The following is an 18,746-nucleotide window of genomic DNA, read 5'->3' on the forward strand; positions in this document are numbered from 1 at the left end:
ATAGAAACCCTGAGAGTTTGCTGATGGTGTGGATGAACGAATGGCAGACGAGATCATGTCAAGACCCCACTGTTTGTTTTGGCTTCAAGAATATTTCTCTTGCAGGGTCTCTTAAGGGATCATGTCAACATGGCCATGTGTACCATTAGTCACTTGGTAGCTGAAAAGACACGTGCGCCTTTAGGGGAACTTCCTTTCCAGTGAGGTCATGAGCTCATGGTTTGCTTAGCTTGTTGTGGTTTCAATGTGTCCTAACACCCCTGGAACCTCACTTTGTTTCCTGGGCCAAAACATCCTTATGGAGAAGAGCATTAACTTTGTGCGTTTATATTTTTTAGAAGTATGGCTCTATAATTTGCCACATTTTAATGGAATCCTTGTCCTTCTAAACTGTCCCTAGGAACATATTTAATGGCCAAGTGTTACCTGAGCTGTTCTATCTCTCAGAATCAGTTTCCTGTTCTGTAAAAAGGAAGAAATTTGCCTCTGTGGCTTCAAAAAGTCCACTCAACTCTCAGCTCTGAATATCTGCATGCTGCTGCCCCTTTGCATGGGTGGGAGTCCACTCAGGTCGTACCCATCCTTTGCTTTCTTGCCCAGGTGTGTGCACAGGGAGCTCCACTCGGCACATCGTGACCTTTGATGGACGTAATTTCAAGCTGACCGGCAACTGCTCATACGTTCTGTTTCACAACAAGGAGCAGGACTTGGAGGTGATTCTCCATAATGGATTCTGCAGCGCCGGGGCGAGGCAGGCCTGCATGAAATCTGTGGAGGTGAAGCAGAACGGCCTCTCGGTTGAGCTCCGCAGCAACATGGAGGTAAGAGGTGCTTTCCGTGGTCCTGAGGCAGGGCCCTTGGGGAAGCCACATGGACCCCGTGGCAGTTGGTTTTAGCTGGTGCTCCTGTGTGGAGACTTGATCTTCTGCCTGATTCGCAGGGTGCCATCTTTGTAGGAGGGGCTTATTGCATCTCCCTTCTTGGTGTGATTTCTTGTTGTTCTGGGCCCAGATTCGGAAGAAAGGGTCCATTTTCTTTCTTTCTTTTTTTTTTAAGGAATATTTCTTTATCTGACTTCGCCAAACTCTTAGTTGTGGCATGTGGAATCTTTAGTTGTGGCATGTACGATTTTAGTTCCCTGACCAGGGATCGAACCTAGGCCCCCTGCACTGGGAGCGTGGAGTCTTACCCACTGGACCACCAGGGAAATCCCAGAGAGAGTCTGATTTCAGTAGCATTACATTGTAAATGTGGTGCCAGTTTTTTGCACTAGTAGAAGATTGGGGTTGACACCAGGCTGTTTGTCCAGCAGGCATTTTTTTTTTTTTAAGTATTTTATTTTTTAATTTATTTATTTGTCTGTGCTGGGTCTTTACTGCGGCACGTGGGATCTTTAGTTGAGGCATGTGGGATCTAGTTCCCTGACCAGGGATTGAACTTGGGCCCCTCTGCATCGGGAGCACAGAGTCCCAGCCACTGTACCACAGGGAAGTCCCTCCAGCAGGCATTTTGTGCCCCGTACCTAGGCTAGGGCCTGCCAACCTTCTGAAGGAAAATATTGAGGGCCTAGATGAAAGCCTTTGAAAATATTTAGGGCCCAAGCAAAATATGTTGCCCCAAAACTCAAAAAGAAAACTGCAAAACTGATCAAAATAAACGTTTGATTACATGTTTACAAGAGGTTGTATCATGCAACTTCTTTACATGTTCATTTGGAAATCATAAATATTTCATTACTTGAAAGCAACTTAAGGGTTAGACCGTCTCCTCTTGTAAGACTTCTTGAACATGCACAGCGATTGCTGAAAAAAAAAATCACAGCTCGTCATATATTAAATGAGTAGTTCATAGCCAAATGTTTAAAATTCAAAAGGATCAAAACTCTTCCAAAATTTTTATAGCAAAAATTATAGTCATCATGGGATGTGAGTGTATTTTAACAGGGTTGATGTGATATATTGTGGGGCCTCCGTAGATCTGGTGACCAAAATAAAATAAAGATTAAAGTATTCCTATTAGATGCTTCTGGAGATAGGGCGTCAATGAGTTGGCAAAACGGCAACTTCCCCAGCTTGTCTTGAGGAGTCAGTCTTCCCTGTTGAGTGCAGACGGACTCAAGGTTTCCCTTAACCCCTGGGCTTTTGGGTTCCAGATGCATGGCTGGCTGTTCAGCTTTGTAAGAGTCCACTCTCCTGCCAAGCTCTACAGAGCCCCTTTATCTGAGGAGAGCTGCCTGCCAGTGCCCAAGTTTGTGAATAACAGTGGAATTGAGTGGAATGAGTGTGTAGGGACTGTCATGAACTGTGGAAAGAGACTACGAGTGAAATCCTAGGATTCCTTGTTGCCATGACTACTGATGGGGCCTTCTCCTTTGGACAGGTGATGGTGAATGGGAGACTGGTCTCTGTCCCTTACCTGGGTGGGGACATGGAGGTCAGAGTCTATGGTACCATCATGTTCGAGGTCAGATTCAACTTTCTGGGCCACATCCTCGCCTTCACCCCACAAAACAATGAGTTCCAGCTACAGCTGAGCCCCAAGGTCTCTGCCTCAAAGACATACGGTCTCTGTGGTAAGACTGTCATCTGCCTCTTCCCTGTGATGTACACCCTCCTTGCTCTAATCTCAGGGCCCCTGGCTGCTGCCATTTCTGGGTCCAGATGCTGGCAGGGGTGGAGAATGACCAGGCCTTCAGCATCAGGGGCTGGCTCTGGGCTCTCAATCATGTCTCTCCTGGTTTCTCTAGGGTTCTGTGATGAGAATGGGGCCAATGACTTCATGCTGAGGGATGGCACAGTCACTGCGGACTGGAAGACACTGGTCCAGGAGTGGACAGTGCAGCAGCCAGGGCAGACGTGCCCGCTGGGCCCTGAGGAGCCTTGCCCCATCTCCCAGGGCTCCCGCTGCCAGGTCCTCCTCTCTGAGCTATTTGCCGAGTGCCACAAGGTCCTTGCTCCAGCCACATTTCACGCCATATGCCAGCAGGACAGTTGCCACCAGGAGCAAGTGTGTGAAGCCATTGCCTCTTATGCCCACCTCTGCCGGACCAAGGGGGTGTGCGTTGACTGGAGGACCCCCGATTTCTGTGGTGAGTCTACACAGGCTCCCCCAAACACTGTGACAAATGGGGAGCCTGCTCAGCCTCTCTGAACCTCATATTTTTTTAATCTGGGCCATGGAGATCAAAATCTCTGTCTTTCCTGTTCCCTAGGATTCCATTCAGGGTCAAGTAAGATGGTAGACATATAGGTAATTTGAACATAGGATTTCTATGTAATGGGTTTCCAGGTAAATGAAAGCCTGGTCCTTTCTATCAGTATTTCTGCAGCTCCTGCACATGTGACTTTAATGTATTAGACACATTGAATGGCATCACCGACTCAATGGACATGAGTCTGAGCAAACTCTGGGAGAGAGTGAAGGACAGGGAAGCCTGGCATGCTGCAGTCCATGGGATCGCAAAGAGTCGGACACAACTTAGCAACTGAACAACAATAAGACACATCTAGGCATCAGCTAAGTACAGAATAAGTAGTCACCTTGAACTTGGAATTGCACCAGGCTTTAACAAAGGCTCCCAGAAGAAGCCACACCTGAGCAGGATTTAGAAGTGTGAGTGGAATTTTACCATTCAAATACCAAGAAGCTTCATTAGAGATACCATGGGGTTGCTAGTGTGGATACTTCCCCACGGTCAGCTTCCTTACCTGGACTTGGCACGTGTTTATTATTTAACAAGCCGGGGATACCAAAGTGAATCAGATATGGCTCCTGCCCTCAGGGGGTGCTGGGCTGATAAGAACACTGAACTTCAACATCCTCAGTTTCTAAAGTAATCCATGACTTTTTTTTTTTTTTTTTGAGGGAAATGAATGTGTCCAAGCATCTTGGAGTCTCCGAGTTTATGATTATTATGCTGTCTCAGCTTTAATTGGGGCTGGAGGACTTGGGCATCCTAGTCCCAGCTCATTTGGGTGATCAGCTATTTCCTTAGTCTTTCTGGACCTCAGCTTCTGCATCTTGAAATGATAGTTGGACTAGATGACTAGATAACTTGAGATGGTTTGGTGTCATTTGTAGGGGTGGGATGCCGAAGAGCTCCTATACCAAGTCCTCTATGTCTCAGCACAGAAGGAATTCACTGAGAGGCAAAGTGATAGATAAGAAGTGATTTATTAGAACAGGACACGTGTGAGGTTTTACAAGCAGGTGGGCAAGGGGGCGCCCCACCCCCAAGAACTTACTGGGCTCCAGTTTTATAATCAAAGGAGAAGAGGGGCGGTGAGGGGGAAGACCTTCTCTGTCTTCTTGAGTAGACATCATGCTTGTATCATCAGCTCCTCCTCTAGATTGAGCAGGGTTTTCTTGTCCCTATGTGGTCAAGCTGGGTCCACAAACTGTTTTTCATGTGTGCAGAGAGCATGTCCTAGGGATCATAAACTTACTGAGTTCACTGGGCAGGTTGTGGGGCTCATGCCAACACTGTTTTATTATTTGGGGACGTGTCTCATGTTTCTGTATCATGGTTTTGTTGCTAAGCAAGCCTGCTTGGTTTTGTGGTTAAGCAAATCTGCTTTCTGAGTCATCATTAACTTACAGGGGTCTCCCATATTTTCCCCACTTACAGTCCGCTACTGGGATTAACCATTTCATCACCTACTTTGTTCCTTTACACTGTCCCTATCAAACCCTTAGGTGTGTTGGGGCTCTGGTTTTATGAGTCCCTCTGGCTGATACTGCCTCCTTTCAACCTGCCTGCACATCAAGGGGAAAATGTTAGTTTCTGATTACTGATTGCACCTTCTCTATTTATTAATTGTTGTACCTCCTGGCAATTTTTTGTGCATTTGGGCTTCCCAGGTGGCGCTAGTGCTAAAGAGCCTGCCTGCCAATGCAGGAGATGCAAGAGACGTGGGTTGGACCCCTGGGGAAGATCTCCTGGAGGAGAGCATGGCAACCCACTCCACTATTTTGCCTGGAGAATCCCATGGACAGAGGAGCGTGGCAGGCTACAGTCCATGGGGTCACAAAGAATAGGACACGACTGAAGCGACTTAGCATGCATGCATGAGGAAAGTCTTTGGTGGTCTAAATCCTTGGAATCTTCTCTACCACATGCCTTGGCACCGTGAAAATGTGAGGAAGGGGTTGGGTAGGACCAGAGTGGGACAAGTGGGTCACTTTGTAGCTTCTCTTCCAGGGCATCCCTCCGTAGCTGTGGATTCCTTTTTTTTTAAGTTGAAGAGAATTTTAAAAGCGTTAAATATACCTGTATTCAAAAAAGAACCACAGAACTTCCTAAGGATCATAGGTTCACATCATCAGTTGGGGTTAAATTTGGCTGCAGGCGAGGAAGAAGTAAAATTCCCTGTCACACAGCTGACCAGAGGTGGGTGGCTTCAGCTCTTTCCAGATCTTAAAGTGGGTTCTAGTTCTCTGCTCCGTCCTCGTGTGGGTTTGCCACTTTCCTCATGCTTTAAGATGGAGCTCTGGCCATCACACCCAGGTTCCAAGCAGCAGGATGAAGGCAAGGAAGGAGAAGGGCCAGAGGCACAGCTGTCTTTCAAAAAAAGATTCCTAGAAGCTGCCTAAGAGTCTACACTTGCTCTAACAGTTCATTGGTCAGAACGTAGTCAGGTGACTACACTTAGTTGCAAAGGATGCTGGGAAATGTAGTCTTTATTCTGGGTGGTCATGTGCCCAGCTTGAAAGTCTTGTTTCTATGGAAGATGGAGAGAATGAAAATTGGTGTAAACTGGCTAGTTTCCATCTCAGCAAACTTGTAGGATGATCAGCTGCCTTGAATCAGCGATACCTGCTTCCCTCTGGTTGCTGCGGGCCCTGAGAATCACCCCCTTCTCTGTCTGCAGCTGTGTCCTGCCCGCCCTCCCTGGTCTACAACCACTGTGAGAGTGGCTGCCCCCGGCAGTGTGAGGGCAACTCGAGCTCCTGCGGGGACCATCCCTCGGAAGGCTGCTTCTGCCCCCCGCACCAAGTGATGCTGAAAGGCAGCTGTGTCCCCGAGGAGGCCTGCACGCAGTGCGTTGGTGACGATGGCATCCGGCACCAGGTAGGAGCCCCCGGCCCCAAGGGGGCTGCTTCTCTCTGGCTCAGTGGGGGAAGCATTGACCCGTGATTGGCCCCTTCCAACCTTGGCAGCAGGGCTCGGCTATTCTAGGCATCCCTGAGAGATGGGGAAGCAGCATGGCATAAAGACTCGGAGTCGGACGCACCTTGGTTCAAACCCCAGCCTCTTGTGGGTTAGCTGTGTGATCAAACACCAGAGTGTAACAACCTATTATTACTACTAGTACTATTTTTTAAAAAACATTTTTTGATGTCTTTATTTAATTTGTTGCATTTCTGTTTCTGTTTTTTGGCCACAAGGCATGTGGGGTCTTAGTTTCTTGACCAGGAATTGAACTTGCACTCCTTGCATTGGAAGGCAAAGTCTTTACCATTGGACCACCAGGGAAGTTCCTATTAGCACTATTTTTTATGATTATATTCACATAAGTAGAATGCTGGGAACCCAGGAGGTGATAGGAAAAGAATATTTTATATAGTGATGTCTACCATTGTTAGGGGGTTCCCTGATGGCTCAGACGGTAAAGAATCTGCCTTCAATGCAGGACACCCAGGTTCGATCCCTGGGTTGGTAAGATCCCCTGGAGAAGGGAATGGCTATCCACTCCAGTATTCTTGCCTGGAGAATTCCATGGCCAGAGGAGCCTGGTGGGCTGTAGTCCATGGGGTCACAAAGAGTTGGACACGACTGAGTGACTTCACACTTTTTCACTTTTCACCATTTTAAAGATATATTATGTGCCTTGCATTGTACTAAGTACTCTGTATTCATATTTAAACATTCCAAGGTGTGTTTTGCAGGGAGGGTATTGACAGTTACTGTGGTCAAGAGGGGATGAAAATACACTAGCTAAGCAAATTAGACAGTTTATTTATTGCTGGATTCTTTAGAGCTTTTGATGTGTTGATGTTCATTGCAAGGTTTTGCTTCTCAGCCTTATTAGACCGTGGAATTGTATTGGGTTAGCCAAAAAGTTCGTTCCTGTTTTTCCATAAGGTGTTATGAAAAAACCCTAATGAACTTTCTGGCTAATCCAATGTGTGTGGTGGAGTGTGTGTGTGTGTGTAGCATCCCCTTGGACTAGGGTGTGTGTGCTTGTGTGTGTGTATAGCATCTCCTTGGACTAGAGTGTGTGTGTGTGTGTGTGTGTGTGTGTGTGTGTGTACAGCATCCCCTTGGACTAGGGTCCCACAGAACACACTTCGCTATCTTACATCATCTTATAAATACTCACGAAACCTCTTTGAGAAAATGAAAGGTTAGTGAACTTGGTCCCCTGCCCATGGATGCAGTTTGTAGGTGATGGGTTGGGAGCTGGAGTCAATATTTGAAGCTCTGCCTGACTCCCTAGAGCTTGCTCTTTCTGATATATGAAGTTACCCTTTGGCTAGGTCTCCTTTAAGCTGATTTGCTTGGAAGTCATTGAGTTAAGTCATCAATTCCTTTAGCCCTTTAGGAGTCATTATTTTGAAAGGCCATTTATTTACCAACACCTTGGCCTCCGATGGCAGTCACTTCTCTCCAGAGTTGCCCACGTGTATATTGTAGTCCCTGGGGCAGTGTATGTCTGTGGGCATGGTTATGGTCCTGCCCTTCATCCTGGCAGTGATACCACAGAGCACGCTAGAGGGGAGCTTTTTTGGCTTCTAGAGAAGGAGGATGTGGTCTATCACCGTGGGCCACACTCAAGGCCTAACATCTCCATCATCACTGGGGAAGACCTTCATCACTAAGGGAACCTGGTTGATGACTTAACTGTATTTAGTTGCACTTGATTCTCCCCTAAAACTCCATAGGGTAATTATTACACATCTCATTGAAAGGATGACAGAACTGTGGCTCAGATGGCAAGCGGTGATTTAAAAAGACCCTATTCACTACACCAGGTCAACCCTTAGTGTCTTAGGTTTGCCACAGATCTCACTGGAACTGTGAGCTAAACTCTGAGCTGACCGGGTGTCCATGTAAGCGTGTGTCCATTAGGCTATTACTTGGATGGTTCCATTGGCTCTGTTTTGTGGTTGGGTTTTATCCTAGTTGAACCCATTTTGTTTTCACAGTGTAGTCGGTAAACCAAGAGGGAAGCCCAGCCACTCTCTACTGCCATATTTCAACTTGCTAAATTAAGTAACTGTCTGTACCGTAAGTGAAAGTGTTCGTTGCTCAGTCGTGTCCGACTCTTTGTGATCCTGTGGATGGTAGCCCACCAGGCTCCTCTGTCACGGGGTTCTCCAGGCAATACTGGAGTGGGTTGTCCTTCTCTTATCTGGGGGATCTTCCCGGATATTCCCCCAAAGAGTTGACAAAACCTTACATTGCTCTCCCTGACTTGCATGGTCCTGGGCTCCTACTGGGCACAGGTGACATGTACCATTGCCAGAGGGAGCTGACACCCAGTGGTCATTTCAGGCTGGCTTTACTGTTCGGTGGCAGGTATTCTCAGAGGGAGGCAGAAATGGTCTCTACTCCCTTCCTTGGCATCCTGGGATTGGAAGGAATGTCAAGTTTGTTTTTCTGGTTCCATGAGTCAGATGTCTGTAGGATCCTGAAAGCAGGAGGCTTGTGAATTTTATCTTGGGGTCCCCAGCTCCTTCCCTACTCCTTCTCTCTGACCCCATCTCCCCTTTTCACTGCTCCCGACTCTTTAGTCCAAAACACTGGAATATGTATCCAAGTCATATGAAGAGGGCGTTCAAACAGTGTGGTACTTTGATGTAGAAACAGTTTTATAAATATGTTTTAAAACCAAGCAACATAAAATCAGTTAATAAAACACATGAAGGGAACACAGCCAGTGTTAGTTATTTCGGAAAATATAGTTTAAACAGATAAAAAAAATTATCCAGCCACCTGCAATGTCATTACTCTCATAGCAGAGAAAGAATAAAAATCTAATATGAAGAACATTCCCATTAAATGAATTTTCTTTAAACTGAAAACTAAAGCCTAGAAAACTTTTCTTTGGGGAAATAATTCAGGGTAGAAATCCCTCATGCTAATGTCGGAAGGGCAAAATATTTACCTGTTTCCATAGCTCTTGTTTATGTTACAAATGCACTCTGCCTTTATAGCAGGCTCTGGAGGAATCCCATGGACAGAGGAGCCTGGAGGACTATAGTCCATGGGGTCTCAAAGAGTCGGACATGACTAAGCACAGACACACACACACACACGTACACATGCACACTGGAGGAATCCAGAGCCCCCGTGCATGGGCTGTCCTCCCATCAGCTTTGGGGTTCCCCCCACCCCACTGTGCTGAGCAAGCACTGCCCTATCCCCTCTAGGACTGCCTCCATCACCTTGTTGGTCCGCCCTGAGCCCGGTTCCCTCCCTGATCTCTGGTGTTAGTTCATTTGCTGCTGCTAAGTTGCTTTAGTCGTGTCTGAGTCTGTGCGACCTCATAGACGGCAGCCCACCAGGCTCCCCCGTCCCTGGGATTCTCCAGGCAAGAACACTGGAGTGGGTTGCCATTTCCTTCTCTATTTGCATCTTTCCTCAAATCCTGGCTGGGTGGACGGTGCTTGTGACTTGCTGAGTCCCTGGGTTCTGAAGACTTCCATTTCTCCTTGCTGTATTCTCTGCAGGCCGTTCTTCTGTCACCTTTATTTAATCTTTAACTCCAGCCATCTGGCTTACCTGTTCTGTCCAGGTAACAGTACTAGACCAGCTCTGGAACCTGGGGACTGAGACAGGGCTGCGGTCTCAGGAGTCCTCAGGAGTCGGCTTGTCCTGATGCAGGAGTGCCCTCTGCCGGCCAGTTGGCTGCATAACCCTCCAGGTGTGTGGCCTCAGGGCCTTTTCGAAGCTCAGCCTTGGAGGCCCGAAAGGGCTTTTTTTGGAGCCATAGATTCTCTGGCCTGAAGAGCTTCCTGGGACAATGGAAAACCCTGGAAAAGGAAGTTAACACCTGATATTGGTCATCTATTGTGATGTTGCCCAGGAGAGTTGAAAAGTTGTATTACTCATTCTTAAATTTTGGATGTCTGGAGTTCATTTTTAAAAAGAGAGAAAAAAACTAATATGTAAATATATATCTCCTTTCTTTTACTTTTAATTAACTTTTATTGGAGTATATTTGCTTCTTTTGTGGGCTTCTCTGGTGGCTCAGTGGTAAAGAATCTGCCTGCAGTGCAGGAGACTCAGGGTTTGATCCCTGGGTTGGGAAGATCCCCTGGAGAAGGGAATGGCTACCCACTCCAGTATTCTTGCCTGGGATATCCCATGGACAGAGGAACCTGGCGGGCTACAGTCCATGGGATCACAAAAAGTCAGACATGACTTAGCAACAAAAGTTGCTTTACAGTGTGGTGTGTTAGTTTCTACTGGGGGCTTCCCTGGTGGCTCAGACGGTAAAGAATCCACCTGGATTGTGGGAGACCTGGGTTCGATCCCTGGGATGGGACGATCCCTTGGAGGAGGGCATGGCAACTCACTCCAGTATCCTTGCCTGGGGAATCCCCATGGACAGAGGAGCCTGGCAGACTAGAGTCCATGGGGTCGCAAAGAGTCGGACACGACTGAGCGACTCAGCACAGCACAGCAAAGCGAATCAGCTCTTCATATCCATATAAAATCCCCTCTTTTTTGGATTTCCTTCCCATTTAGGTCACCACAGAGCATTGAGTTGAGTTCCCTGTGCTATACAGCAGGTTCTCGTTGGATGTCTGTTTTGTACATATTAGTGTATTTAGGTCAATCCCAGTCTCCCAGTTCATCCTACCCCTTTTCCCTCTTTGGTGTCCATCTGTTTCTTCTCTTCGTGTGTGTCTGCATCTCTGTTTTGCAAATAAGATGATCTCTCTATATAATTTCCTTTCTTATCTCATCACTTTTGTTACGTAAATGTCTAAATACCCCTCAGTTTACGATTTTCTTGGCATCACCTTCAGTGCAAAAGAGCAGGAAGAGCTCGGACAGAGAGAAGCCCAGGGAGATGTGAGTCCCTCCTCCCTCCTCCACTCTGCCTAGCCTCCCGTGTCCCATGTCCTGTGTCCCGGGCCTCTGAGGTCAGCACCCTCTGCCTCTCCCCGGGTCTTCACAGCCCCTGGGAGGAGCTGGAACTGTGGCCGCTGCAGCCTCTGCTCTGCCTCCTGGTCCTCGCCCTGCCCTCTGCACCTGCTCGCCAGCACCAGGCTGGTCCCTGTTGAACTCTGAGGCCGCTTCCTTTTGAGGTGGGACCTGTTCACAGAGCCTCAGGGCTGCATCTTGTCCTCCAAGTTAAGCACAGTCTCCCACAGTGGACAGACTCCCAGGAAGTGCGGCCTCTCTGGAGCCCCCAGTCCTACTGAACTATTTTTTCTGCACTCCTGGGGCTCGTGGATTTTTTATTTTAAAAAGTCAGCTCTATTGAGAGTTCCCAGACAGTAAACACCACCAAAAGTAAATGCACAGTGTGATGAGTTTTGACAAGTGCCTACACCTGTAAAGCTGTCATCATAATCAAAATAGTGAAATTCCCATCACCTCCAAAATTTTCCTGAGCCTCCTTTTTAATACACCCGTACCCCACCCCCCACACCTTTCATCCCCAGGCAAGACTGGTCTGCTTTCTGTCACTGTAGATTCGTTGATATTTTCTGGAATTTTGTATAAATGGACTCACGCAATATTTACTCCCCTCTTTCCTGGCTTCTTTCACTCAGCATAATATTCTTGAGATCCATCCATGCTGTGTGTTCCATTGTTTGTTTTTATGGCTGAGTAGGATTCTGTGATGTGAATGCATCACAATTGAGAGATCTCATTCAACTTTTCATGGGCAAGTCCTATTTCCTTGGCTTGACCGTCAGCCGTTCGAGGGCTGGGACAGAGTATCTAGTGCTCGTCACTCCCCCAGCCCTGCAGCGGGCCGGCTGAGCTTGGCGGTTGTGGTCTGGAGAGAGAGCACGTGGTGTCCAGGGCTAGGATGCTGAGTCCACCTGGTCAAACTCCTGGTCTGTGCCTCAGTGTCACCACTGGTCAGTGTAGACGATGGTCATCCTCACCACTGGTCAGTGTAGATGATGGTCATCCTCTCCGGACAGGGTTATTAGAAGGCACATTCAGTGAGTCCGTGTGGAACCTTTGGGGAATTATCTTAAACATGTTTCATGCTACTTGTTCCCGGGAAGGGGCCTTCCCCAGTGGCTCAGCAGTACAGAATCTACCTGCAATGCGGGCGATGTAAGAGATGCAGATTCGATCCCTGGGTCGGGAAAATCCCCTGGAAGAGGAAATGGCAACCCACCCCAGTACTCTTGCCCGAAAAATCCCATAGACAGAGGCGCCTGGCAGGCTATAGTCCAAAGGGTCGCAAAGAACTGGACACAACTGAGCGACTGAGCATGCACGCACATTATTGGGAGCCAGCTGAGCACAGGGTTGAAAAGTGGATTCTGGGCCCAAATCCCAGCTCCACGCTGTGATGATGTGACCCAGGCAGGCACCTCTGCTATCTCCTTGGACAAGTGGGGATGGCAATAAGGATGTCCTGGCGGTGGGGCTTCAGTGAGGATTAAATGAGGATTAAATGAGTAGTTTACATAAAGCCCTAAACTGCCACGTGGCACTGGCCCCTCAGATGTGGGCGCTTACATGTGTGCAGTGAGCAGACGGTGTCCAGGGAGGCCTCCGAGGTTTAATCCTGCGGGAGGAAGGCAGCTGGGGGAGGGGTTACCTCGGGCTCTCCCATGTCCTTCCTCTCAGTGGCTGATACTGACTGTGGACCATGGAAGCAGATGGGATAAGTAAGACCTTCCTGACCCGGAAACTTCTTAGTGGCCTTTTAGCTGCTGGATAAGAATGCAATTTATTCAGGAGCGATTTCACTGGAATTTTCTTCTTGCATGGCTGAGTCTGAAGGGAACCATTCGTGGCTCTGTGGTCTGTGCTGTTCACAGCCCTCTACTCCTTGCAGAGTCCTGGGAGGCAGTCCTCACCTTGCAGGGGAGGAAGCAGGCATTGGTACTCAGGGGTGAAGCCTACGTAGAAGTGGGGGATCCCCTGATTCAAAGCCTTTGTGCAGCGGGTGTACCTCCAGCTCTAAGGTCACTGCGTTAGCCCCCAGGTGACCCATCATCTGGAAACTGCAGCCTGGTCTCCAAAGTCACTCCCAGATCCAACCACGTGGCGATTCTGAGTTTTGCTCTCCCCACTTCCATTCTTCCTGCCGCATAGTCTGAAGCCTGTTCCAGAAACAAAGGGAACCTTTCTCAGGCTGCAGCCCAGCTTCTTCTCTGGTTTGGGACACGGCCAGGGGGTGACACCAGAGTCCCTGTTTTCTTGCCTTGCTTCATTTTAGCATCACCATCAGAAGGGCTGTAGTGAAAGCTCCATGTTTTCTGACACCTGTGGTTTGCCCTTCCCCCGAGTGTGCAAAGTAATGTGGGTGGCCCTGTGGGCTCCTCCTTCTCAGGACCCCCTGGATCATCTGTCTGTCCGCCCGGCTCATCTGCATGGCTCTGACCCTGGGGCCCCACCTGCGGAGACAGAGCCAGGGGTGGGGATGCCCGACTTCCATGAACTCCTGGACTCTCTCTGAACCTCGTTCTTCCTCAGCTCCTGGAAACGTGGGTCCCAGACCACCAGCCCTGCCAGATCTGCACGTGCCTCAGCGGGCGGACGGTCAACTGCACAACACAGCCCTGCCCCTCGGCCGAAGGTGAGGCCCCCCTCAGCTCCCCCCAACCCACACCGTCTCCAGAGCCGGGGGGCCAGATCCACACATGGATTAGCTGTGCCAGCCCCCCTCCTTGCCTCTTGGGGCTGGGGTCCCCTCTCTGCACGTGGGTAGAGCTCTTGGGTTGGAGGGCCGGGGAGGCCTCTCCTGCTGTCCTCACCTTGACTCTCAGCCCTGGTGTCCTGAGGGCACATCTGAGCGGGGTGGCAGGACGTGCCAGGGAGACTCATTTGCCGATCGGCTGGCTGGTTGCCATGGCCCAGAGTCTGCGGGGGGCAGGGTGTGTGCTGGGGGGTACCGTTATCTCTTCCTCTGACCTCTGTGGCCTCTTGTCCCCCAGTGCCCGTGTGCGGCCCATGTGAGGTGGCCCGGCTCCGGCAGAGCACGCAGCAGTGCTGTCCCGAGTACGAGTGTGGTACGTGTTACCCCACAGTCTTTCTCTAGGTCCAACCGCAGCCCAGCCCTGGAGGGCGAGGTGGTGGTGCTGAAGGGGATGGTGGGAGGGGCCGGGGGTGGATTTTCTAAAGCCTGGAAAGAGTAGTCTCTGGAAAAGAGGATTTGCTTCCTAGAAAGATTCTGCAGTGACTTATCAAATGTAAGGTTTGGGAGCATTAAGAAAGAATAGGGTGCAGTGTTCACAGAGGCCTTATTTGCAGCAGCCAAGATATGGAAGCCACCTAAGTGCCCATCAACAGATGAGTGGATAGGGACCTCCTTGGCGGGCCAGTGGTTAAGACTCCGTCCTTCCACTGCAGGGGCCACGGGTTCAATCCTTGCTTGGGGAACTAAGATCCCATGTGCCATGTGGCCAAAAAAACAGAAAAAAAAAAGAAACGAATGAATGCATAAAGATGTGGTACATATATGCAATGGAATACTACTCAGCCATAAAAAGAAAATTTGACACTTGCAGCAGCACAGATAGACCTGAGGGCATGATGCTAAGTGAAGTGAGTCAGACAGAGAGAGACAAATACTGTGTGATACCACTTATATGTGGAATCTAAAACCTGCAATCAAATAGTGAATATAGCAAAAAAGACACAGACTCACAGATACAGAGAGCAAGCTAGTGGTTACCAGTGGGGAGAGGGGAGAGGGAGGGGTAAAAGGGGGGGAGGATTAAGAGATACAAAATACTGTGTGTACAGTAGATGAGCTACAAGGACATGTTATACAGCACAGGGAATATAGCCAATATTTTATAATAACTATAAGTGGAGTATAACCTTTAAAAATTGTGAGTATGCCAGTGTAACTGTAGAGAAGGCCACACATGGACAGGCACCTTGATTTCAGCACGTTATTTGTCAGAGGGTTTTGTTATGGGATTGCAAACTGCATTGTGAATAATGGGTGGAATGACAGTGTAATTAAATGAATCCAGAGCTGATGGAATTCTGGTTAACACGACAGGAAATCTCTAGTGCGCTGTCCTCATCCTGTCCAAGGTGTTTATTAGCTGTACGGGCAAAGGCATAAAGCACAGGCTTGTGAAGTTTGCAGCAACAAAATCTTTGAGGGAGAGCAGGTAGATCAAGGCAGCGGGAGGACCTCGAAAAGAAATCACGAGACTTTGCTTTATGCTGATGAAATTTATCAAGGACAAACAGAAGCCCCATCGGGGGATCTGACTGGAAAACAGTTTACTAAACTGTTGGGACCCCATCCCAACCGTCTTGGGTTGTTAATAGTGGAGGGAACAGGTGGTCATTTAGTTCAAGGCTTTCATTTATGGACAGTACGAAGCTTCTTCAATGTGCCGAGCACTTTGCCGTCATTATTTCAAGACAGCCATAGACCGGCCCTGTGTGATGGACTTCCCACCTTACAGAAGGTGATCCTGAGGTCTAGAGCATTCAAGAGACTTAGCCTAGATCTGGAGTCCCTGCAGATGATGAGAGTAATTAACATGAGTTTGTCCTGTAGCTTGGATCTATCTGTTATCTATCTATCTATCATCTATCTATTATGTACATATTTATCTATCATCACCTCCCCCCTAACCCCCCCTTGCCCCTCTATCTTCATCTTTACCTTCATCTCTATCTCTACCTGCATCTCCATCTCTACCTATATCTCCACTCTCTACCTGCATCTCCATCTTTACCTGCATCTCCACTCTACCTGCATCTCCATCCCTACCTTCACCTCCAACTCTACCTGCATCTCCATCCCTACCTTCACCTCCAACTCTACCTGTATCTCCAACTCTATCTGCATCTCCATCTCTACCTGCATCTCCATCTCTACCTGCATCTCCATCTCTGTCTGCATCTCCAACTCTACCTGCATCTCCATCTCTGCCTGCATCTCCATCTCTGCCTGCATCTCCATCTCTATCTTCATCTCCAACTCTCCCTCTGTCTCCATCTCTAGCTCTACCTTCATCTCATTGTCATCATGTGTGTAAACAGTGGAGATCTCATGGGTAGAAATGTAGGGAGCCACTCACTAGCACAAGAGTAGTCTCGCTGGACCCTGAGGGCCCATCTCTCTCCTGGCCCTCAGTGTGTGACCTGGTGAGCTGTGACCTGCCCCCGGTGCCTCACTGCGAAGATGGCCTCCAGCCGGTGCTGTCCAATCCCGGCGAGTGCAGACCCAACTTCACCTGCGGTAAGTCCTCCCTCTGGGGGTGAGGAGGGGGCAGTGCAGTCACTGTCCCCTGCCCTGGAAAGGTGTCCTGTATTCTAGTGAGCTGAGTGTGGGCTTGGGGTATGTCTGGAAGAAGGGTCGAGGTCACACCTGGACTGAATCCTCTAAGACTCCTCCCAGCCACAGGCTGTGATGGGGGAAGCAGGCGTGGGCACAGCTGCAGGCATCCCCCTCTTGGGTTTATTAGGAGGCAGTTGGACCTGAGATGAAGAAGCCTCCATATCTCATTTTTGTTTACTCCCAACCTCCCATAAGCCATGGAGGGGAAGGAGTGTACCCTTGGCTTGTCCTCAGCACTGGATCTTTGTTGTTCAGTCGCTGTCATGTCTGGCTCTTTGTAACTCCATGGACTGCAGCATGCCAGACTCCTCTGTCCTTCTCTGTCTCCCAGAGTTTGCTCAAATTTGTGTCCATTGAGTTGGTGATCCTATCAAACCATCTCATCCTCTGTTGTCCCCTTCTCCTCCTGCCTTCAATCTTTCCCAGTATCAGGGTCTTTTCCAATGAGTTGGCTCTTCGCGTCAGGTGGCCAAAGTATTGGAGTTTATTCCCAAATACGTTTATAGATTTTTCACTCTCTGTATGTTTATTTAAATTCTAAGTACTACCAATTTAAGCCTAGGATTGGACTAAAGAAAGTCCTGGACATGTTAAGAAACCACATTCTGTGTGAAGCTACTGAGTATACCCACCTAAAGTCAATACCTACTTACCGTCCTGTTGGTTTGGAATTTCACTTGAGTTCATAGATGGCAATCCTCGAGGGTGAGAGAACACTTTATATCTGGAGGAAGCTGGGGACAGGCAAAGACATGGGGTAGGATTTGGCCTTGATAAAATGACACTATGGATTTGCTGTCGTTTTTCATTCATCATTGTTGGAAGACCTAAACCTGTAGGGTATTTATTATTCCAGGTACTGAGATGGGAATAAGATCTCATAAGCTACCAGCTTGTAAAAATGCTAACCAGCGCCTGTGTGCCTGGGGTACCTGGGTCTTAGAGATTCTGCATCTGTCCTCTCTGAGTATCTGCAGGTGAAAGAACCCCACCCCTTCCAGAGGTGCCTGGGAGGGTGATGGACTGGTCACCCAGCAGCCTTCTCTTCCCCTCTGTTAAAGTAACATCACATTTCCCCTTTGGATTAGTGTCCTTACTGTCCTATAGACTAACTGCTTTGTGGTGTGATTGACTGTCCCAGGACTCCTGAGCGGGGCTCACGTGTGTTTCTGACTTCAGTAGGGGCTAGAGTTCCCAGGGACCTTGCATCCTAGCTGAATGCTGAGGACCCCGGGCTGAGTGCAGGGCTCACTGTGGCAGGACCGGGGTGCCACTTTATGTTGCGCCTCAGCCTGCAGGAAGGAGGAATGCCCAAGGGGGTCCCCACCCTCCTGCCCCCCGCACCGGATGCCTGCCCTTCGGAAGACCCGGTGCTGTGATGAGTACGAGTGTGCTTGCAATTGCGCCAACTCCACGGTGAGCTGCCCGCTGGGGTACCTGGCCTCCACCATCACCAATGACTGCGGCTGCGCCACCACCACCTGCCTCCCTGACAAGGTGAGGCTGCTTGGCTCTGGCTGGGATGATGGCCAGACACGTGCTTCTCGTGGAAGACTTGCCTTCCTGCCCAGATGAGTGCTGTGTGGCCTGGTGAGGGGCATGAGCATTCTCTCTTAGCCTGAATCTTATTAGCTCAGGGGGTACTCAGAGACTACCGTGTCTCAGCATGGCTGCATGCTGAGGTTACAAACATGGTATAAGATACTGTCCTGCCTTGAAAGAGCTCCTTGTACAGAAGCTGGAAGACTGAGTGGGTATAGTGAAAGTGTTAGTCGCTCAGTCATGTCTGACTCTTTGTGACCCCATGAACTACTGTAGCCCGCCACGCTCCTCTGTCCATGGGATTCTCTAGGCAAGGATACTGGAGTGGGTAGCCATTCCCTTCTCCGGGGGATCTTTCCCGACCCAGGGATCAAACCTGGGTCTCCTGCATTGCAGGCAGATTCTTTAGAGCAGGTATAGGAAAATGGTTTTAACGTATTTGTACTGTTATGATGTGAGTGAACATAGACACCTGTTTGGAGCTTTGGAGGACACACTTGGGATAATTTAAAACCTGTCTTTAAGCCTCATGATCAGCGAGTTTCCTTGAGCATCTCATGCCGACAAAATAAAGTCTGAGCATGTGTCTCACGTGCACCCCAGGCTTAACTGTTCTAATCCTAACCAGCCACTGGGATCGCACTTCCCACGTTCCTTCCATAGTCTGCAGTTCTTCAAACAGGATCCTTGTGTCTTAAACACAGCCCACACTCTGTGCCTGAGCCTTCGTTTGATCCATTC

The 18,746-nt window shown here is 48.9% G+C and overlaps 1 protein-coding gene across 1 annotated transcript in view; it reads left to right on the forward strand.

Annotated features, from left to right (window-relative positions):
- The window catches only part of VWF (von Willebrand factor), a 119,493-nt gene that overhangs the window by 82,445 nt on the left and 18,302 nt on the right, over nt 1–18,746 (forward strand). The window contains exons 35-42 of the mRNA XM_081597129.1: nt 601–821; nt 2,380–2,572; nt 2,747–3,088; nt 5,871–6,070; nt 13,628–13,730; nt 14,089–14,163; nt 16,260–16,364; nt 17,755–17,960. Coding sequence (XP_081453255.1) covers nt 601–821; nt 2,380–2,572; nt 2,747–3,088; nt 5,871–6,070; nt 13,628–13,730; nt 14,089–14,163; nt 16,260–16,364; nt 17,755–17,960 — 1,445 coding nt within the window. The remainder of the gene's footprint in view (nt 1–600; nt 822–2,379; nt 2,573–2,746; nt 3,089–5,870; nt 6,071–13,627; nt 13,731–14,088; nt 14,164–16,259; nt 16,365–17,754; nt 17,961–18,746) is intronic.

The sequence above is a fragment of the Giraffa tippelskirchi genome, chromosome 4 (genome assembly GCF_054371585.1).
Source record: "Giraffa tippelskirchi isolate mGirTip1 chromosome 4, T2T-mGirTip1v1.2.pri, whole genome shotgun sequence".
NCBI lineage: Eukaryota > Metazoa > Chordata > Mammalia > Artiodactyla > Giraffidae > Giraffa > Giraffa tippelskirchi.